Source organism: Pleurodeles waltl, unplaced genomic scaffold (genome assembly GCF_031143425.1).
Source record: "Pleurodeles waltl isolate 20211129_DDA unplaced genomic scaffold, aPleWal1.hap1.20221129 scaffold_73, whole genome shotgun sequence".
In the NCBI taxonomy this organism is placed as follows: domain Eukaryota; kingdom Metazoa; phylum Chordata; class Amphibia; order Caudata; family Salamandridae; genus Pleurodeles; species Pleurodeles waltl.
The window spans coordinates 916,686-939,801 of record NW_027150394.1 but is presented as its reverse complement, the minus strand read 5'-3'; the positions used below and the strand labels follow the sequence as shown (position 1 = coordinate 939,801).

At 47.2% G+C, this 23,116-nt stretch overlaps 1 protein-coding gene across 1 annotated transcript in view; it reads left to right on the top strand.

Annotated features, from left to right (window-relative positions):
- The first annotated feature begins 329 nt into the window (after positions 1 to 329).
- LOC138281240 (uncharacterized) overlaps positions 330 to 23,116 on the top strand; it is a 128,714-nt gene continuing 105,927 nt past the window's right edge. The window contains exons 1-3 of the mRNA XM_069219561.1: positions 330 to 502; positions 16,993 to 17,328; positions 19,113 to 19,370. Coding sequence (XP_069075662.1) covers positions 424 to 502; positions 16,993 to 17,328; positions 19,113 to 19,370 — 673 coding nt within the window. The 5' untranslated portion in view covers positions 330 to 423. The remainder of the gene's footprint in view (positions 503 to 16,992; positions 17,329 to 19,112; positions 19,371 to 23,116) is intronic.

The following is a 23,116-nucleotide window of genomic DNA, read 5'->3' as shown; positions in this document are numbered from 1 at the left end:
GCAGTGAGGGGAACTGGCAAAGACGACCGTTAAAATACGCGAAAAATGTGAAAATGCAACAAGCAGGAGGACAGAGGTGAAAGAGAAACTCACCGTTAAAAAGGAAAGTCGTAATAATAGGCCCGAGTACTGACTGGTAGCGCCGCTGAGATCGCAACAATCCCAGCGCATTGAGCCGACCGTTAGAATAGCAGGAAAATGCGAAACGCGCATGCGCGCACCCATGCGCATGCGCTTTACAAGTGCGCTGTGAGGGGGAGCAGTTAAAGTCAAAGAAATTGACAAAATCATTATTGCGCACGCGCAAAGTTCTGCGCATGCGCATATCATCAAGTAGACCCGATTCGGAAAAAAGACAGAACACCGGCTCTTGTCTCGACTCATTCAGAAAAAAGTTGTGAAGGCGGCAGCAGCAGCAGCAGCATGGAGTCCGCGCGCACACAGCCCCCCCTGAGCCCCCGCTGCACCCTCCTGGTGCTGGCCTGGGCGCTGGGGGCCGCAGGTAACACTGCAGGGGGTGGGTGGGGCTGCACTGTGCGAAGGGGGGCTACGGCACCCTGAAGGGTTGGTTGTATTTTATATAGCGCCTACTACCCCTGAGGAGGTGTGATGATGTGATCAGACTACAGCGCCTAGAGCAGTGACAGTGCGATGATGTGAGCAGTGATGCGTGTACAGCGCCTAGAGCAGTGACAGTGCGATAAAGTGATCCGAGTACAGCGCCTAGTGCAGTGCGATGATGTTATCCCATGTACAGCGCCTCGTGCAGTCACAGTGTGATGATATCAGTTATCCGAATACAGCGCCTCCTGCAGTGACAGGGTGATCATGTCATCAGTGATCCAAGCACAGCGCCTAGTGCAGCGACCGTGTTATGATGTAATCAGTGATGCGTGTACAGCGCCTAGTACAGTGCGATGATGTTATCCCATGTACAGCGCCTCGTGCATGATGATGTGACCAGTGATGCGTGTACAGCGCCTCGTGCGGCGACAGTGCGATGAAGTGATCCGAGTACAGCGCCTAGTGCAATTCGATGATGTTATCCCATGTACAGCGCCTCGTGCATGATGATGTGACCAGTGATGCGTGTACAGCGCCTCGTGCGGCGACAGTGCGATGAAGTGATCCGAGTACAGCGCCTAGTGCAATTCGATGATGTTATCCCAAGTACAGCGCCTAGTGCAGTGACAGTGAGATGATGTGATCAGTGATTCGTGTACAGCGCCCAGAGCAGCGACAGTGATGACGTCATCCGTGTCCAGCGCCCAGTGCCGCGACATGTGATGCGTGTGCAGCGCCTAGAGCAGTGACAGTGTGATGACGTGACCAGTGATGCGCGTACAGCGCCCAGTACAGTGACTGACTATGCAATCAGTTATCCCCCTGCAGAGCTTTACCGCACTGTACATTGAAGGTGCGATCAGTTACCCAGTGCTTAATTTGTGGCGGTGCCGGCGTGAAGCTGCCCTTAGAAGCCTGCGGTCGGTGCAGTAGATCCTCGTTTAATCCGCTCCCAGACGCCCCCTGGCTCCGGGTCCTGCTCTGTCCCATCAGTGGCGGCGCCTGGTGTTAGTGCTGCAGCTCTTCCGGTCACGTGACCAGTGCGGGGCCCTTTAAACTCGGAAGTTTCATCAGCTGGATGTCCTTGGTGACCTCACGGGTGAGACTGAGCTCGGGGGCGGGAGGAGCAGCACACAAGGGAGGGTAACAGAGGGGAGAAGTACACAAAGCAAAGAGATACTGAACACATCTCATGCTCTGGAGTGCCTAACCAAATAGAAAACAAGCCTTGGCAAAGCCAATAGGTTTCATCTGTCGAGAGATATTGGCCTTGCCAATGTCGTTTAGCCATGGCGTACAGCAAAGGTCACTGGCGTTGCATAAAGTGCAGTGGTATAAGCTGCAGTGGCATGGAGTGCTTCACACAAGAGTGCAGTAGTATAAAGTCCAGTAGTGTACAGAGGAGCAGAGTGGCGTAATGTTCATACAGTGCATAGAGCAGAGCTGTGCAGAGTGGAGTGCAGTGGCATCCAGTGGTACAAAGTGGATTGACGTGGAGTGCAGAGGTGTAGAGTACAGTGGTGTAGAGTGCAGAGGCATGAAGTGGAGTGGCATAGAGTGCAGTGGTACAGAGTAGCATGACACTGCAGTGGTGCAGAGTAGAGTGCTGTGGTGCTCAGAGCAGTGGCGTAGAAGTGTAGAGTGCAGTGGTGTAGAACAAGTAGATAGGGTTACAGTGGAGTAGAGAGCAGTGGCATAGAGTAGAGCTCAATGGCACAGAGTAGACTGGTGCATATCAGAGCGCAGTGGCATGGAGTAGAGTTCAGCAGCATAGAGTGGTACAGAGTAGAGTGCATTGAGTAGAATGGAGTAGAGTGCAGTGGTGAAGGCTGGAGTGATGCAGCGTAGAGTGCAGTGGTGTGGGGTGACATAGAATGCAGTGGTGTAGAGTTCAAAGTGCCTAGAGTGCAGTGACCTAGAAGAAACTAATCAAAGACGTAGTTAGAGGTTCCGTTGAAGTTCCACGGGGTCCTTAATCTCTAAAGAGAAACCACTCTCATGGGTTTTGTTAATGTTTCACAGAGGCGCTGCACTGGTGGGCACTGTATTGTGAAGAAAGTGAAAGAACACAGCAGAGACGATATTTTTCTCAAATGCTATGTGGGGGACAAGAAAACACATTGCAGCTATTTTTCAATGGAAGACACCCAGAATCACAGTCACACTTTACAGTACAAGGAGATGTGTATTCTGTGCACAGCGACGACCTCTTCACTGTCATAGATGAAATGATTTGCTTTCGTTGATGGGCGGGCAGTGCTTAATTTGTGCTTGTTCATTCAGGTGTGGAGCACCAGCACTTATTTTTGAGGGCTGGTGCTTATTTTTCTGCCTCAAGCCTTTACTGCGAGTAAAAGACACATATGGGAAAGACAGAGGAAGAGAAAAACGTAAAAGCGCCACAAAGGGAGAAACAGAAAGATGCAAGAGTGAGCTGAAGGGCAAGGAGTGGCTGTAAATGGATTGAAGAGGCCTGAGGTGACTTCAGGATTAAGCTGCCTCAGTGTTCCTACATTTAATTGCAGCAGTCGCGTGTTTAAAAGGAGGGCTTTAGGCACCAGCACAGTTTTCTTTACAAATTAAGCATTGGGCGGGGAGTCGGGAGGGAATAGAAGCTACATGGGTGGGCGTATTGGAAACCCACTGAAAACACAAGCACTGGTATGGACTTAGTTCATGCACCAGGGGAGGGCCAAACACAAGAAGAGGACGTGACGCAAGCACGCCATGACAAGCGCGAGCAAAGCACATGAGCGACGCTGATGCTGACCAATGGGAAGCTGTGGGCGGGCGGTAAGCCACTGTATGTAAGCAAAATGTGTCACAGAGACAGTGCATGTGCTGTGTAAGCGAAACCTAAAAAGTAGTTACCATGTCACACGCAGGGCCACTGGACCTAGGCGCTTCTGCGACTGTGGCGGTTTTACAGATTTGCCACATAATTCGTCACCTGCTGCATAATGTGCAGATTGTAACAAAAAATACATATTTAGCGCAAACAGATCGACATTGACTAAACATACAGCAGCTGTTGGCTCTTCAAAGGCTGCGGGGTAACCTGGTGCTAATGGGGTGAAAGGGTGGCCTGGAGCAGGGAGGACCTGCTCCCCACTAACACGGATTCTGAAGTCTCTCGGGTCAGGTCACGTGACGCCCTCATTCATTCCTGGATTGTTAGCTAACACGTGTTGCATTTTGGGATTTGAAGTTTCCTATTTAACGTGTTCTGGAAGAAGGGCTCTCTGCTTGTTGCCCCTCCATAGCGCCTAAAGTCCTGCCCCAGGGCACGGGCTTGTAAGCCCTCCCTACTTACCCTTTTGAATCCAACCTCTTCCTAACTGTCCTGTTTAGGGGTGTGAATGAGACACGCTCCACGTGGTGGGATTTCTGGCCCTCCCAGTGCTTAATTTGAGCCGGTGGTTTCCGCTGTGGACAAGGCACTTACTTTTGTACGCTGACAGTTTTCTTCATCAGGCATTTACTGCGAGCAAACCACAGGTGGGGAAGGCGGAGGGAAGCGTCATAAAGGGAGAAAGCAGCAAGAGTGAGCTGAAGGGGCAGGGAGTGGCTGTAAATGGATTGAAGAGGCCGGAGATGCACCCAGGATTACTCTGCCTCAGTCTTCCGTGCTTGCACATATAAACGCAGCAGCCGCGTGTTTCAAAGGATAGCTTTGGGCCCCACGCCTTTTTATTTAAAAAAACTAGCACTGGCCACTCCACTCACTCATAACAAACCGACCTGCAGAAGAGTTTTATTTTTGTGCATCAGGCAATTACTGCGAGTAAAATGAACAGACGGGAAAGGCGGAGGAAGAGAAAAACGGGAAAACGCGACAAAGGCAGAAAGCTGCAAGAGTGAGCTGAAGGTGCAGGAGTGGCTGTAAAGGGAGTAAAGAGGCCCGAGATGGCTTTAGGATTACGCTGCCTCGGCTTTCAGTGCTCGCACATGTAATTGCTGCAGCCACGGGTTTCAGAGGAGAGCTTTGGGCACCTGCACGTTTCTGTTTACAAATTAAGCACTGTGAAGAACGACCTAAAGTGAGACACTGATAAGACCAGGGTGATATATTGGAGGGTCGCTCTCTGAGGGCTTCTTCCAGGAACAGTCTCAGGTGGCGGGAGTCATGGCACTTTGTTTACAACCGAGCTTCTTGCGACAGAGGAGACTGAACCGGTCTCATGACCGGGACTTCCCCCAAGTGCCCTCCCCGCCTCAAGGCGCTGGATGAACTCTCACTACTCCTGTGAATGGAAACGCCCATCCTCTGAAAAGGGTGTGTGAGAGTGTCTGTCTCCCCCATGCTGGGGTGTGTCCTGACAGCCAGCCCGCCCACCGTCTGCCAGAAGAAAGGCCTCGTGTTACTCCCTCTACTCCCACAGCAGATGACAGGAGAAAACGTACAGTGAAGGTGTCCTTGTATAGAGCCCCTGCTGTCGAGATCCACGTCACGTTTCTTATCCAGTCAGTCTCCGGGTAGCCCAGACGTCAGTGCACTGACAGTCTATTCTGTGTAAACTCTGCTCACTGGCTTAAAACAGCTCAGGGGGTGAGTGCGCCCGCTGCAGAGCACTGTCCGTAGAAAGAAGCCTCTGATTCCCACCCAGTAGCCTCGGAGGTTGTTACAGGTCCTTTGTAGCTTCACAGGCCTGTGCTTCGGTCGTGATAAGATGGCGCCCTGCCTCATGCACCAGCCACACACAACTGTAAGGCAACCGCCTGGTCCTGTAGGAATGGCCCCAACTTTTTGTTGTTATAAGTTTGATAAAATGGGTTGCGCTGGGTATTAAAACACTTAGGGGCATATTTATACAATGTTTGCACCGAATTAGCATCATTGTTTTACTCTAATTCAGTGCAAAACTAACTCCATATTTATACCTTGGCGCTACACCTGTCTAGCGCCAAATTTATGGAGTTAAGGTCATTTTTTGGACGTGGAAACCTACATTGCCTTAATGAGATGCAAGGTAGGTGTGCCTGTGCAAAGAAATGACATTATGGCCTTACTGCCATATTGATACTCCCGTGCAAAAACGGTGCACGGGAGGGTTCAAAAAATGGGGCAAAGCTTGCTTTGCCCCATTTCTTATCGCCTGGGTCAGGGCAAGCGTTAGGGGACCTGTGGCCCTATTTCCATGGTGGAACACCTTGGAATAAGCCAACAGGTGCCCTCCCCCAGCCCCAGGGACACCCCCACCAACACAAGAGGGATAGCGGAGGATGGAGGACCTCATCCCAGGTAAGAACAGGTAAGTACAGATAAGTATTTTATTTTATTTTTTGAAGTGCCATAGGGGGCCCTGAAATGGGCCCCCATACATGGCACAGGGTGCAATGGCCTAGCCCAGGGACCCTGGTCCCCTGTGCTGGCCATTGGGGTGGTGGGCATGACTCCTGTCTTTTCTAAGACAGGAGTCATGTGGTATGGATGGTTTTGTGTCAAAAAATGACTCTAGGCAGGTTAGTCATTTTTTTTACTCTAACCTGCCTAATGTCATTTTTTGGTGCTAAACCCCCTTCTCCCATACCGCCAGCCCCACCTGAATATAGTAATTTTTTTTACGCTAGCGTACCTTTTGCGCCGGTTTGCGCCATTCCATAAATACGGTGCCCGGCTGGTGCACAGAAATGGTGCAAGCCGGTGCTAAACATTTTGGTGAAAAACTGCGTTACTGCAGTTTTGCCCCAAAAAGTATAAATCAGGGCCTTATTATTAAGTGCCTCTCAACATTTAAATGTGATTGTGGGCTGGACACACCTGCAGCACCCCACAGTGCACAGGGATCTTCGTTTCTCACACTGATGTCCTTGGACATTGTTGCACGGACTGGTAATGGGGGATGAACCAAGCCATGTTTGCTCCAGTCAGTAGTAGAGATAGATTTACAAACTGAAAAAAAAACAGAAGGATACAGGCTGTGAACACACAAAAGACACATTTTGTTTATGTATGTCTCATCCCAAACCTCATCGGACTAATATGATCTACTAATTAACAGTTTCTAGACTCTTCCCACCTCTAACCCTCTTCGACTCACCCCAAACCTCATTCTGCTACTGTGATCTCCCTTTTAACCCTTTCTAGACTCTTCCCGTCTCTATCCTGTTCAATCAAACTAACAGCCTTGCATGTCCACAGCTCGAATAAATAACTTACATTTCCCTATATTAATTCACCAGTAATACTTTGGATTCCAGAGTAACGTGCTACTTGCCAAAAGGTGCTTCACGCCTCGTAAAGGGTATTAAGCGCTATATAAATACAGTGGCAACATAGCAACAGTTTATCAAATGTGTTTTCATCAATATACCTTCTAAAAATTAACCAAGCTGGTCTTGCACAATATTTCTACTGGGAAATATTATTTTGTTTCACACACAGTTCCGTCTTTCACATTTTTAATGTGGAGAAATTATGTCTTCGGCTTATTATTCTATAATTGCAGAGATTAAGCAGCATGCATGTCTTGTACCTTGCTGTTGCTTTTTATTACTGGTTGTTTTGTTGCTTATTACACAAGTGTGAAAATGCTGCACCAGTTGCTGTAGTTTTGGAGTACATATGGCCCCAGTGCTACATCTCAGGGATGAGGCACAGATTTTGCTGAATGTCGTAAGCTGCACCCCACTGACGAGCCCCCACTAGACTGAACCTGGACTGGTGATGCTTGTATTCCCATGTGGAAGGGATGTGGCCTGGCGTTCCTAGCTGGACCGATGCCATTGGAGCAGGACCTGAAGCATCTTCCAATAGTGCCACGTGCATCCATTATTGTTCAACAAACGTGCCTAGAAGTATGGAAGACAGCGCCTCCCCTGTCCGAGGGTTGCCATGGGGAGAGCATGGCCTTCTCACCACGGAGCCTGCTGAAGCGGGGTGTGATAGCCCTTGCTGACGATGGGCAGAGTGGCACCCAGGCAGGACCCCTCCCAAGGCACAGCAGGATTCAGTGGATTTCCAGGGTGCCACAAGCAGTGGGATCCATAAGTGCCAAGCGTTGCCGCCATGCCTTGCAAGAGACGTGGGCAAAAGTATGTGATGTGCAACCTTAGCCTGGTCGCTCACACAGACTAGGGAGCTACACCAAGGCAGTCTGCAGAATGCAGCAGGCATTGGCACCAGGGGCAGAGACTATTTATTGTAACGACTCTCAGCCAGTTAGTAGTATTCTGTCAATCCCATGCAGACTAGTCATGGTACTACTGCGTCCCTCTCATACCCTTCATTGAGGTTCCCTAGTCTCTGCAGAGGGTTCATTGTAACGATTTGCACTATGTTAGTATTGGTGCACTGAATCCTATGCAGACTAGTAATGGTGGCACTGTGTCTCTTCCACACTTCGTTGGTGTGCCTCAGTCTCTGCAGAGGGTTCTTTGCAACGATTTGCACTATGTTAGTATTGGTGCACTGAATCCTATGCAGACTAGTAATGGTGGCACTGTGTCTCTTCCACACTTCGTTGGTGTGCCTCAGTCTCTGTTGAGGGTTCATTGTAATGATTTGCACTGTGTTAGTATTGGTGCACTGAATCCTATGCAGACTAGTAATGGTGGTACCGCGTTCCTCTTCAGCACTTCGTTGGTGTGCCTCAGTCTCTGCTGAGGGTTCATTGTAATGATTTGCGCTATGTTAGTATTGGTGCACTTATCTCTTGTAGCTAGTAATGGTGGTACCGCGTCGCACTTCGTTGGTGTACCCCAGTCTCTGCAGATGGTTCATTGTAATGATTTGCACTAGGTTAGTATTGGTGCACTCGGTTTCTTGTAGCTAGTAATGGGGGTACCGCGTCGCACTTCGTTGGCGTACCCCAGTCTCTGCAGATGGTTCATTGTAATGATTTGCACTAGGTTAGTATTGGTGCTCTCAGCTTCTTGTGGCTAGTAATGGTGGTACTGCGTCGCACTTTGTTAGGGTGCCCCAGTCCCTGCAGATGGTTCATTGTAATGATTTGCAGTAGGTTAGTATTGGTGCCCTCCGCTTCTTGTGCCTAGTAATGGTGGTACTGCGTCACACTTTGTTGCTCTGCCCCAGTCTCTGCAGATGGTTCATTGTAATGGTTTGCACTAGGTTAGTATTGGTGTACTCAGCTTCTTGTGGCTAGTAATGGTGATACTGCGTCGCACTTCGTTGGTGTACCCCAGTCTCTGCAGATGGTTCATTGTAATGATTTGCACTAGGTTAGTATTGGTGCTCTCAGCTTCTTGTGGCTAGTAATGGTGATACTGCGTCGCACTTCGTTGGTGTACCCCAGTCCCTGCAGATGGTTCATTGTAATGATTTGCACTAGGTTAGTATTGGTGCCCTCAGCTTCTTGTGGCTAGTAATGGTGGTACCGCGTCGCACTTCGTTGGCGTACCCCAGTCTCTGCAGATGGTTCATTGTAATGATTTGCACTAGGTTAGTATTGGTGCTCTCAGCTTCTTGTGGCTAGTAATGGTGGTACTGCGTCGCACTTCGTTGGTGTACCCCAGTCCCTGCAGATGGTTCATTGTAATGATTTGCACTAGGTTAGTATTGGTGCCCTCAGCTTCTTGTGGCTAGTAATGGTGGTACCGCGTACACTTCGTTGGTGTGCCCCAGTCTCTGCAGAATGTTTATTGTAATAATTTGCACTAGGTTAGTATTGGTGCACTCAGTTTCTTGTGGCTAGTAATGGTGGTACCGCGTCGCACTTTGTTAGGGTGCCCCAGTCTCTGCAGATGGTTCATTGTAATGGTTTGCACTAGGTTAGTATTGGTGCTCTCAGCTTCTTGTGGCTAGTAATGGTGGTACCGCGTCGCACTTCGTTGGTGTGCCCCAGTCTCTGCAGAAGGTTTATTGTAATAATTTGCACTAGGTTAGTATTGGTGCACTCAGTTTCTTGTGGCTAGTAATGGTGGTACCGCGTCGCACTTCGTTGGTGTACCCCAGTCTCTGCAGATGGTTCATTGTAATGGTTTGCACTAGGTTAGTATTGGTGCACTCAGCTTCTTGTGGCTAGTAATGGTGGTACTGCGTCGCACTTCGTTGGTGTGCCCCAGTCACTGCAGATGGTTCATTGTAATGGTTTGCACTAGGTTAGTATTGGTGCCCTCAGCTTCTTGTGGCTAGTAATGGTGGTACCGCGTCGCACTTCGTTGGTGTGCCCCAGTCACTGCAGATGGTTCATTGTAATGGTTTGCACTAGGTTAGTATTGGTGCCCTCAGCTTCTTGTGGCTAGTAATGGTGGTACCGCGTCGCACTTCGTTGGTGTGCCCCAGTCACTGCAGATGGTTCATTGTAATGGTTTGCACTAGGTTAGTATTGGTGCACTCAGCTTCTTGTGGCTAGTAATGGTGGTAATGCGTCACACTTTGTTGCTCTGCCCCAGTCACTGCAGATGGTTCATTGTAATGGTTTGCACTAGGTTAGTATTGGTGCCCTCAGCTTCTTGTGGCTAGTAATGGTGGTACCGCGTCACACTTCGTTGGTGTGCCCCAGTCTCTGCCTTCCTGGGTTTATAGGCCGAGTGTGAGTAAAAGGGCAATCACTGAACTCACATTCCTGGAGATGGTAGTATTACTGTGTACAGCTTTTGAACTCCTGCAGCCCTTTTGTATCAGAGGAGCTAAATCAAGTCAGTGCGTTGTTTCATGTCTGCTACATGTCTAGGCATGTGTGTCTACGTTCCACATGGTAAAGAAAGATTTTTTATTTTTTTAAAATAATTTTGATGAAACTTTCTACTGTTAACGTGACGTGTATTGTATGAGGTACGTAGCAAATATTGTTAGGGCTCGTCTGGTACATGGGCCATAGGATCCCAACCAGCCTCCACCCCCAGTATTCAAAATACTGTTTTGAATTCACTCCTGACAAGGGCAGATGTGAAACTTCTTCCAGGGTTGGGGAAAAACGTGATTGGAGAGAAAGTGAACTTGTAAATGCTTGACAGATTTTCACATGAGCAATTCTACACATGCATATTTTCTCGTACTAAAATACTGTTCACAGATATTTTCTAGGAAGTACGATTTCCTGGTCTAGCTCTGAATATGATTGTGAATTTAAAAAACACATAAACCTGAGCTAATGCAAAGACCTATACCATAGGTGCACTTTTATGAATTTCTTTAAGAATTGGGCCCCTAATTACATCTAGCATTAACCAAGACCTTTTGTTTTTATTGAAATTCTGTCTCTATCCATCTTTCGGCTGGCTTTATTATGAGTGAGAGCAATCACCTATTTCACAAGGAGCTTATCAGCACAAAGTATTTTTGCTTAGTGCCAGGAACTACTGTGGCGATGTTTACTTTTTGAAACCAAAAAATACTTTTGATTTTTGTCAATGTTTGTTACAATGGTGATGGCCCAACAGCTCTCCAAGAATAAAGTTTACAAAAGCCATGTAAAAGCAAGACAAACATTGACAAAACCAAAAGACTGACCACCAATGTTGGACCTACTGGCTTGCCAATGCTTGTTTATTTTCATAGTCTACATGATCTTGTTGAAACTGGTTACGCTGATTTTCCATTATGATTTTTTTTTTCGCTTGCTAGCATGCATCAACACTTTTTACTAAATAGTGCTTCAAAGAAATGGTACCTGAAAATTCACGGTAATTTAGCAAAACGTTATGGCGCAGATTTAAGAGAGCCTCGTGCCATTCCAACGCCACATTAGCATAACTTTTTTTACGCTAATATGTCATTGGAAGGCAAAAAACGCTGCGCCATACTTACAAAGTGGCGCAATGCTTGCGTTAGGGGGGCGCTAAGGGGCGCAAGAAAAGTGGCGCTGCACTAGGTACAGCACCACTTTTCATAAATCTGCCCCTATTTTTCTTAGTTGCATTTTTTGTGGATATTTTATTTTGAAAGTGAAGAATCCTCAATCTTGACGTTGTGGTTCTGCAAATAGTTGCATTTAATCAGAAAGCATTCTGGGAGCGTTGTATGTAGCCTCATATTGTTAAACGTTGCAAACCTGTGTACACATCTTTCTACTGGAACCACTGTAAGTAGTGCAGTCCAAGCTTACAGCATTTATTTAGCGCGCACACCCTAATAATAAAGGCTTTGCACTAATGACCCATATATACAAGTTCAAACAGCATTAACATACGGACACAAATATTACCTCAATTGCAGACCATTCCCTTCCCTGCTTAATGATGTGGTACTGTAAACCAGCAGCCAGAGGGTTTGTGCTGCAGGTCGTTGGGCCTACCATGGACACCAAACAGTATGTCCTGGACATTGGGCTATAGGATTTCCACATCCCTGCAGTACATTCTGCTGTGCCTCAGGCTTCCGTTTATATTATTAAGGGTAGGTACACAGTGGGGCTCAACCGTTGGGGTTCAGGGATGGAGTTTACACAGAACTTGGATATGTGATGGGACACTTAATAGTATACCTGAGTGCTGTACAAAACACCTTCATTTATGCATGAGTCTGATGGTACCTGGTTACAGAAAGTAAGCCAGGACAGTCAGTAGGGCATGTTGGGGTCATTTGGTTACACAGGTCCAAGGTCAGGTGCTTTGCCATGAGGTGGAATAAGTCAAAGTGGTTCCAGAATTAAATCGAGTAAGAAAACTGCTGCATTATCTATTTTAATTTCACTTTAATTTTAATTGGGGCATCTGGGGCTATTTCGGATGTGATCCTGGTGTGCTTTTACATTTTTTGAGAATCTTCTGAAAGCTTTTTAAATTTCTTTTAGATTTGACCTTTTACTGGGGATATAATTCGGGGGCATATCTCCTTGAACCCCGGCAGAGTTCTTTCTGCTGCTGGTCTGCCGCTCGCCTTCGAGGTTTGGGCCTGTGAGAGCCTACCTCCTTCTCGGCATTAAGCCGGCAGACATCTTGGGAGGATTCCGGGTCAGCAGGCTAGTTGCCAGCTGACGCTTTAGCTTCCGGGGGGTCATTTACTACTGATGCGGTCGCCGAAGGCATGCCAAAGGCAAGCCCGTCTGCGCCCGTCCGCGTCTGGAAGGGGCCGGGGGCTGGTCATTATGCCTCTAAACATTGATTACCTATCTTAATCAGGATTTATTATCTTTACACAAAGTCCCTTCTAATCATTGCTGCAGGCAATTAGATCTTGCAGTAGATATGAGTGCCGCTTGCAATTTTTGTCACTGGAAGCGTTCGCCCCACCTGGAAGAAGGTGCTATTTTAGACTTAAATAGCTATGAGAATCCCTCCAAGCCGAGCATGACATGGGGTTTAATTAATGCCCGTTCTTTGATTAAATATGCCTTTGAAATCAATGAATTGATTAATTCAGCTAACCTTGATTGCCTTTTCATTATAGAAACCTGGGCAAGAGCAGACTCTGACCCAGACTTTTTAATTGCATCGCCCCCAGGCTACTCTTTCACTAGACATGATAGAGAAGGAAAGAGAGGGGGGGGGTAGCCATCATTTCTAAGTTGTTCACTAACGGAACTCAAGGGCAGTCTTCAGATATGTGAAGGTTCTCGTTTTAAAATTAAAGTTCAGAATAGCCTGGTCATTGAAGGCCTACTTCTCTATAGAGCGCCGGGCCCCCAAGAACGCTTTTTTGGTGCCTGGCCTTCATTGTTGGAACCACTGCTTCTAGCTAAGAATGCTTTGGTAGTAGGCGACTTCAACCTACACTTAGATGATTTATCCGACCCTGCCTTGGTGGACTTTACCAGCTATATGCAGAGCTTGGATTGGCACTTGGGAGACATCGCTCCCTCGCACACGGCTGGCCATACGCTGGATGCCATCTTTACAAGATCAGGATTGATCTCTAGAAATGGTAATAGGGAGGTAGACTGGTCACACCACTTTTTATTATCTTTTAAGTTATCTTGGCTGCCCCCTGCACCTAAATTGCCTCCTGGCATCTCCCAAAAAAGACCATGGCATAAAATTAATAAGTCCAATTTTCCACAGGCCCTGAAAGCTGGCTGGGACCAGGCGAAGTTAGTAGGAGGTTCACACCTTGAGATTTTTGACCAGGGTTTGAATAGGGCCATTGATGTGCTTGCACCCCTATCTGTGATAATTTCCAAAGCCCGACGTGTTCAGTTGGCACCTTGGTACTCGGAGGAGCTGAAAGATTTACAAAGAACTTATCACAGGCAGGAGCGGAAATTGCTACTAAATAAAACCCAATTAGAAAGAGGAAAACTCAGGGAAGTCCTTGGGAATTATAAAGTGGCCATTAAGTTAGCGAAAACCTTATACGTTTCCAAAGCAATTAGAGGGGCTCTGAACTCCTCTAAAGAACTGTTTAATACAGTTCGTGACCTGACGTCTTCTGCAACAGGATTCTTGCCGTTAGAAAATTCTCCACAATACCTTCAATTGGTGACAGATTTTTTAAATAATAAAATTACCAATTTGCTGACTGACTTCAGTCCCCCCCCCTCTTGACTTAGAGGGTGAAGCTCCTTCTTGTTATGCAGAGCCAGTGAATTCGCTGGACTGTTTTCGGCCCCTTTCTGCTAACAAAGTCTTTGACTTTCTCATGGCAGTGAAATCAGGCTCACCTACGGATCTCTGTCCGCCTCGCATCTTAAAGTTAGCCCCTCTGCCTGTGGCAGCTGCTTTGGAGCCAGTGTGTGCAGAAATTCTCCAGGAAGGGAATTTCCCGGCGGTGTGGAAACAGGCCACAGTGATTCCTCTCGCTAAAAAAAATGGGAAAAGATGCTGCTGACCTCACAAATCTTCGCCCGATTTCGTTACTGCTGTGTTTGGCCAAAATGTTAGAAAACCATCTAATTTATAAGTTGTCCGTTTTCCTTCAAGAGAATGGCAAACTGGACCCGTCACAGCACGGCTTTCATGGTGCTCACAGCACGGAAACAGCATTAATTTCTACTTCTGACATTATTTGCTGAAGAGGCGATTTGGGAGAAGGTACGATCTTGGTTCTGTAGACTTATCAGTAGCATTTGACACTAATTCTCCTACCATTCTGCTTAATCGTTTGTCCCAGGTCGAGTGAGAGGGAAGGCCTGGAAGTTACTCAGCTCCTTTCTCACGGACAGAACGATCATGGTGGCCTGTGGCGACCATCGTGCCTCCCCTTTTCATCTTCCGTGTATAGTTCCGCAGGGGTCCTCCCTCAGTCTGACGCTTTTTTATTTATATGGTGCCTCTGGCGAATCTGGTACGCTCTTTTGGCTTCCAGATTGTCTCCTATGCAGATGACACGCAGGTGATTGTGCCCGTTTCTCGTAATTGGGAGGACACTAAGGAGAAATTCCAATGCGGCATGACAGCAATTAACAATTGGATGGCCAATAATTGGCTTAAATTTAATGGGGACAAGACGGTGATTATGTGTTTTGGGCGTAACAACTCCCCTTGGAACAACAGTTGGTTGCCCCCAGCTTGTGGGGGCTGTCCATCACCCGTGCCCTCCGCTAAAAACGTAGCCATCATTTTTGACGACACCCTCTCCTTTAAGCTAAAGATTAATCATATAGTCAAGGTCTGTTTTTGGATATTAAAAACACTTAAAAAATGTTTCCATCTTTTAGAGGATGATTTAAGGCGGCCGGTTCTGCTGGCGTTAGTCACCTCAAGACTTGACTACTGTAATGCGCTGTTGTTTAATGCGAATAAATCATCCCTAGACAAACCAGTCTATTCAGAACGCGGCAGCACACCTAACTCTAAATCTCCGCCAGTCTATATCAGCCAGCAGCTGTTTGACATCTCTACATTGGTTACCAATTAAAAAGATAATTATTTTCAAAAAACTTTGGGCCTGATTCTAACTTTGGAGGACGGTGTTAAACCGTCCCAAAAGTGGCGGATATACCACCTACCGTATTACGAGTCCATTATATCCTATGGAACTCGTAATACGGTAGGTGGTATATCCGCCACTTTTGGGACGGTTTAACACCGTCCTCCAAAGTTAGAATCAGGCCCTTTGTTTTACTTACAAAGCATTACAGTCGGAGGGCTGCGACTATTTGAAGTCCGCTCTGCAATTTTATCAACCGACGAGATATCTGAGATCTTCCTCCAAATATATGATCATGGTGCCTCGTTGCAACAAGGCTAGGTGGGGAGACCGTGCTTTTACGGTGGAAGCGGCTAGGCTCTGGAATGCCCTACCTCTTACGCTCCGACAAATGGCAACTCACTTCACTTTTAGGAAAAGCCTTAAAACCTGGCTTTTTGCAAATTAGACATTCCTGTGGGTAGCTTGTGCTCTTTCCCTTTGCCCTTGGTTTGATTAGCGCTTCAATGCTTTTGCTGGAATGCACTCTATAAATGAACCAATACAATAAGAATAAAGAAGATACGTGTGCCCCATGGGCAGCACACACGTCACGTGAGTTCCATACAGAGGTCAAATGTATGACATTGGGCCTCTTGTGTTGTAGGAGTAGCAGTCATTAGTCCTGGTGAATTCGTATGCTAGACATGGCGCCCACATGTGTCATGGTACCAGACTCCGAGTACAGTTGGAGAAGCATAAGTAGGGTCTACACAGCAGAGTTGGTTGGTCCTTGATACACTCTGTAGGGAGGCGTCCATTCGTTATCAGGGAGAGTGTGGTGGATGGTGAAGGTGTGGTACCTTGACTTCTCCTTGTGTCTGGGGCTGAGTGTTTGCATTGTTCAGCACTCCGTCCATCATCCTTTTGTGTTGCTGAAGCATACGTAGGGTCTACACAGCAGAGTTTCTTGGTCCTTTATACACTCTTGTAGAGAGGCGTCCATTCATTGTCAGGGGGGGAGTGGGGTGAATGTGTAATGGTGAAGGTGTAGTACCTTGACTTCTCCTTGTGTCTGGGGGTGAGTGTTTGCATTGTTCGGCACTCCGTCCATCATCCTTTTGTGTTGCTGAAGCATACGTAGGGTCTACACAGCAGAGTTTCTTGGTCCTTTACACACTCTTGTAGAGAGGCGTCCATTCATTGTCAGGGAGAGTGCGGTGAATGTGTGATGGTGAAGGTGTGGTACCTTGACTTCTCCTTCTGTCTTACCAGTCTCAAGTCAGTCCAGGGCAGGGCTCATTGTGGTGCCGCAGTGGACACGTGTGGGTAGATCCTCTTCCTGGTGGTCATGCCTTCAAGATGGCGTCCCTGCTTCTTGTCCTTCTGTGACCCTGGAAGTTTCCACACCAGTGGGTCACTTGACACACTCAGGGCCTGATTTAGATATTGGTGCACGGGTTCATTCGGTGACAGATATCCGTCCGCTGAAATCTAAATCCCATAGGAAATAATAAGATTTCGATTTTGGCGGACGGGCTATTAGCCACCCCTGTGACCTGTAACCCCTCAGACCCTTAGGTTTACTGAGAGCTGGACAGAAATCATGAAGTGATGGACCCTCACACACTGTTATTGATGAACTCTTGTGTATTATGGAATCTTCTCTCCTGAGGGGAGATGCTGTAGGCATCCCGAATGCTCACCGTGCTAACATCCATGAATTAATCTCTTCCTAGATGCCACACACCAAGAGCCGACAGAGGTGCAGATCTACGTTGGCCATGGATCTGACGTGCTGATCCCAGGGGCAGGTACTGACCTGCAAGGTGAAGGGGTACTGGAGTGGTATGTCAAGAAGGCTGGAGATCAGGAACGCCAGTGGATCCTGAGCTATCACTATGGCACCAGCGAGGCCGAAATGTCAGCAAAGTATGAACATCGCGTCCTCTTTTCCATGAAAAATGCGTCATTGAAGCTACTCAACCTGACCCATCAGGACGATGGTCAGTACATCCTGGAGTTAAACTCGAGGGATGGACAGGATAAAAAGCATGTCCTGGTGAGAGTGATTGGTAAGCATGAGGGTGTCCTACCTTTAAACCTATACTGTGAGTTGATGGTACAGGATATTGGCTACCAGCACTTCCCAGCAGCCAACAGGTGCTCTAGGATGTTGAGTGCCTGCACTTTTATATTTCCCAATGAAACATTCAAGTCCAAATCCCAGGTTCCTTGCTCCGAAGCCCTCGATCTGCTCTATGTACACACACTGTGTAAGGCGCGCATGAATGTTTCAGGACTGCTGTACACAGACAAGTCCCCAGGACCACTGCGACAGACATTCTAGAGCTCTGATGGGTTAAGGGATTCTGATTGGGTGGGCGAGTGTGATGTCAGAGCAGCAAGATTGTTTGCTTCCATTCACAACTCAGAGAGCACTGATTGGGGAGCAGCTGGCCTTGGAGGAGGTCCTGTCAGATGTTTACTTCCCGAGGGCAGACTTGGATATCCCGTGGCCTCTCTTTGATGCTCAAGATGAGGGCTTCTAGGCACTAGCCCTAATCAGAGGTGGCTTCTGACACTCAATGTCCTGGAGATGGATTCTGAAGATGGACCCTGGGATAACAGTATCTCTTGTGGTCTCCAATCTTCCTTTGGTCTCCAGAGCGCGTGGAGAGGGCTGTCGGCTGGAGTGGACAGGTTGCAATTAGATTTTTAACTGGGATGTGGGTGTTTCTGACCATCTGTATCCTATTACTGAGGTACTCTATTAGAAGAAAGGTTATGTGAGCGTGAAGATGTGCATTCCACTGCCCTGGCCGTTGGGTCACTGTGCAACAAATTAGGGGGATATTTACAAGCCCCATGCGCCACAGAAGCATCACTTTTTGGAGGCTCCAGCAATGCAGACCCAAAGCTATGAGGTCACGCAGTCACTTTGTGTGGCTTTTCATGGCCTTGTAGATATGGTGTAAGGCAATGCAGCGCAAATCACTTTGTAGCCTTACTCTGCATCAGAGGCGTGTTTTATGGGTGCTGCGGTGGGCTTTCCCATGCAAAACCCATGGGATTTACAGGACTGTGTACACCTGGGAATGTGTCAAAACTGTATGCGGCCCAAGGGGAGGCGTAACAGGGAGAAATATCTTAGTTTTTTTATGCAACACCTGTAGAAAGAGGAAAACACCTTCATTGGTTGTTTTTATGCAGGAAGGTGTCCCTTCTGCACAAAACCAATCGTGCGTGCAACGCAAGCACCCTTGCACCATGGAGCAAGGCTGTTGTTCAGCGCCTGCGTTTGTGCTATGCAGTCCTCAGGGTGCCAGCACAGGGGGAGACAACAGAAATAAACCATACTTTGTAAATAAGGTACTCTGTGTACAGTATTTCTGCTGCACCGCCCTGTGCCACTTGGTTTTAAATATGCCCCTAAATTTGTACAAAATGTTTATCCAAGTCATGAAGTTATAATTGTGTTTTTTCTGTCACGATTCACAGCAAATATTGCATGTGTGATCCTATGCGCATTTGAGTCCAAATACTCCTAAACCTGTACTTCATGGGGGCAACACAGTGGCTTGGTTGCTAGAGATATAGGTGGTCAGAGATATAGGTCTTGTTGTCTGTCGACCCACTAGTGGCATACGTTGCTCCCAGGGGACTCATGTCATGGGGCCACTTTCAGCCAGTCCTGGCCTCAACACCTTCCAGGCTGGGATGTTATGTGCATTCTAATAACTGCTCCAAGTACCAAGTAAACTACAGGTTCCAGAAAGCAAACTGCCCAGAGCTGTAAGTGTGGATAATATAGGTTTCTTCAGATTAATGATGGGTTTCCTTCTCTCTGCATCTCTAGAACCTATATCTGACATAAAGGTGGTGAAAATCCTATCGAGTGGTGCCTCTGGTGTCCGGCTAATGTGCGAAGCTTCAGGGGACGTCTGGAACCTCACCTGGTGGAACAACGGGCAGGAGTTAATGCAGGACATCACCCGCGAAGGGAGCACCTCGGAACTGGTCATCAAGGAGATGGGACTGGGCTCCTACATCTGTGTCGCCTGGAATCCAGTCAGCCATTTGCAAACATCCTACCAGATTGCTCAGCAAAGCATCGGTGAGTTTCTGCTCCCAAAACATTTTGAAATGTTCAACCACTTTCCAACCATCGGGCGTCCATAGTGCACTATTAGCCAGTGAGGATTCCCTGGCATGGTCCATTCATTCCCCATCCTCCGGACACTTAGACCTACATCGCGTTCAGCTTTTACTTTGCTCCTCGCGCCCCTTAAGTCTGTCTGGCACTTCTGGTAATAGGGTAAGTGATTTTGTGTAGACCACTGACATGGAGGGGCTTGATGTGATGGAGAAGTAATGGAAGGCCTTGAGCTATCTAGAGGTAAAGAATGTCACACATCCTGTTATGGATAAGTGATGCCCCAGACATAGACAAGGAGGTGGTATTGCACTGAAGTCTGTTGTAGTTCACACTGTTAGGTAACTGGTTAATCCAAGGCTTGTTCTGTACTAATGCAGTGGTTCTTTGTTTTCTTTGGCTGCCAGTGATGGATGGGAAAATGTAAGTAAACATTCATTCATTGGGATCTGAATGGGCTGTGACAGTGATTCTTAACCTGTGGTCCAAGGGTCCGCGAGGCCTACTCAGGGGGTTCGCGACCGTGCTACCAAAAGAAATAATATCACAACTAATAGACTAAAACAGTGGTTCCCAACCTGTGGTCCAGGGACATCTGGGAGCCCGCAAAGCCTCCTCAGGGGGTCCGCGACATCTTAGTATATGAAATAATACGAATAGATTAATAAAGTGTATATAAATAAAGTGGCCAAATGTACAAATGAAAACTTTAAAACGTACTGTAAATGTCAAGTAATTTGAAAATTGGAGGCTAAAAAATTAGAATCCTTGATTTGTAGAAGCAGCACAGGAGCATCAAACAGAACATAGTGGCTTGAATTGGACTTTGAAAAGATGAATTGTTATAGGAAGACTGGAGATTTTCTTTTTTAAATTTACATTTGTTTGCAAATGAAATAAAATGTGTTGTCATTTGTCTATGTATTTGATGACTGCTTCCTTCTGTATTTTATGTGTATTATTTTGCGGTTCAAATCATTGACATTGTTTAGGCCAGGGCCCCCACCTTCTAATAACGACTCAGTGAGGGGTCCCCAGATTCCAATAATGATTCAGCGGGGTCCACAAGTTCCAATAATGATAAACTGGAGGGCCACAGAAGTCAGCAGATTGAAAACCACTGCACTAAAATGAATAAATTATATGCAAATAGAGAAGCAAAACTGATTGTGAATCAAACAAAACATTTCAATATCTGAGCATTTGTTGTGTATATTTTGTATTTGTGTTTTGGTTTGAAGTTCATATCATAGAAATTGTTTAGGCCCTGGGTCCCTGTGAGAAAACAGGGCTGATTGCAGAGGCCCCCTAACTTTTTGCCCCCATTTTTCACTTTTTGCTGGTGTTTTCCTGACTGATGGTGCCCTGGGTACTGCTAACCAGTCCCACGGCCTGTGCTCTGTGTAAAATCAATATGCAAAGTAGGCTAATTATAATTGGCTAAGTTAAACTACCTATAGGTCCCTAGTATATGGTAGGGCATGTAGGTTTAGGGACCACAGCATAGGTGGTGCACCCATAGGTGCCCAGTGTCATTTTAAAGGCAGGACAGCCTTGCTGGCTGCTTTTAAATTAAAGTTATATGCAAATTCGACTTTGGAATTAAAAGTAGTTCCAAAGTGTTAAACTACCTTATTTTTACATATAAGTCACCCTAAGGTGTGCCCTATGTGCCCCTAGGGCTGGGTGCCATGTAACTATAAGCAGGGACCTTATAAAAATAGTTTTATAAGCCCTGGTGAGGTAAAAACAGCCACATTCGTTTTCCCCTCATTGTAGTGAATGGCCTTCATAGGCTAGAATGGGGAGACTTTAATTTAAATTGTTAAATTCCCCTTAAATGATGGATACCAAGAGTTTGGTATCAAATTAATTGTTATAATAAACCCCACAACTTCCAGCTGTTGGATTTAATATAACTTGTTCAGTTAAAGAGTTTTAAACTTTACCTGAAAAGTTGCCTATTTCAGCCCTGCATTGTTTTTTGCTGCTGTGCTCTGATTGGCCAGCCTCTAGCAGCCCGGCCAGGTTGCCTTGATGAGGTGTGAAGTGGCCTGGCTTCACACAAAGGAATGTGCCTGTGGGAGGGAATCTCCCCTCAGCAGATGGTGAGGCAGGAAGGGGGAGGGCTGCCAAACTGGTCTTCAAAGGTAGAGAAGGACATTTGGAGCAACCAGCAATACCCCCACATCCTGCAACCCCAGACAACTAGGTGCCCCCTTGATTAGATCAGGCGAGGGGTGTGTTTATAATTTTTAGCCACACCAGTGGGTGGGCTCAGCCAGATGTAACCTCCAAAAATCAGATTCAGCCATGATGGATTTTTGAAGAATGTTGCCTCCTGGGTTTGATTTTTCCCACACTTCCCAAGAAGTGGTCGTCACAGGGGGAAGGACCCTGCACCTCATTGGAGAACCAGGGCCCCCCTGCTTTTCACCCAGGAGCAAGGATAAAACTGGCAGACCCGCTCCCACACCTCAGATCCCCACCAGATTCCAACAAGGAAGAACCAAAGGAGAAGGACTGCCCTGCTGGACCCCTGGCCTGCACCTGGAACCTGCACTCAGAAGGACTGCACCAGCTGCACACTAGGGCTTCACCACAAGAAGGACTTTGCCTGGCTTCAACTGGTTCAAGGAGGGACTCCCTGTTTGCTACAGGTGAAAAATTGCTAACCAGAGTCCCCTGCACCAACTCCTGAAGAAAACGACTAGCTGACCACTGTCCAGTGGCCAAAAAGGAGTTTGCGCCAGGTGCATTCTGGGAGTTGTAGTCCGCACCCCCCAGGGATCATCTCAGAGCTTCTGGACCCTTGTGGTGAGCTGTGGACCCCAAATGAACCTTAAAAGAACATCTGGGAGAAGCCCCAGAAGTTTGGAGAAGTTTTGAGAACTTTTGAAAAAAAGCTCCATAGAGGGACCGACCCGCCGCAGCAACTCTAGCCGGCTTGCCTCAACCGCGACTCGGCCTGATTTGATGGTTCGTCCCGGTAAAGAAAATCTCAGAAAAAGAGACTAACTCCGAAGGTAAAAAGTTGACCGAGACCTCCCAGCCAGCGTATCTGAGGAGGGCTCCAGGGACGTCGGATCAAGATCCAGGTTTACCCCGGTCGAAGGATTTTCACCTCGAAAAAACGACTAAGTCCGAAGGTAAAAATCTCCACTGAGGATTCCCGCGACGCGTATCCGGAGAAGGGCTCCAGGAGGTCGGATTGGACTGGCAGGTTCGTCCCGCTGAAGAAAATCTTCGAAAAAGAGACTAAGTGTGAAGGTACACTTTTAACCGAGGCCTCCCGCGGCCTGTAGCCGAGCAGGGCTCCATCGCGGTCGGCCTTAAACTTCGACTTTGCTCCGGTCGAGGTGCAACCAGATGACCCGATTGGCGCTTTTTGTTTCTAGGCGCTAAAAAAACAATCATTCTTTAAAAATTCATATCTCCGGTTCCCCTTATCCGATTTTATTAGTTTTTGTGTCATTTTAAAGCTAAAAATAAAATCTATGTTTATAAATTGGTTTTGGATTTTTAAACTGTTTCCTGTGTTTTATTTAATTACTGTTTTGTGATATTTGAATGCTTTACACTCTGTCTCCTAAGTTAAGCCTTGTCACTCGTTGCCAAGCTACCAAGGGTTGAGCTGGGTTTAATTTACTGAGACCTAACTGGACATAGGTGGAGGTTAGTGGCCTATTGCTAAGTGTAGGTACCTA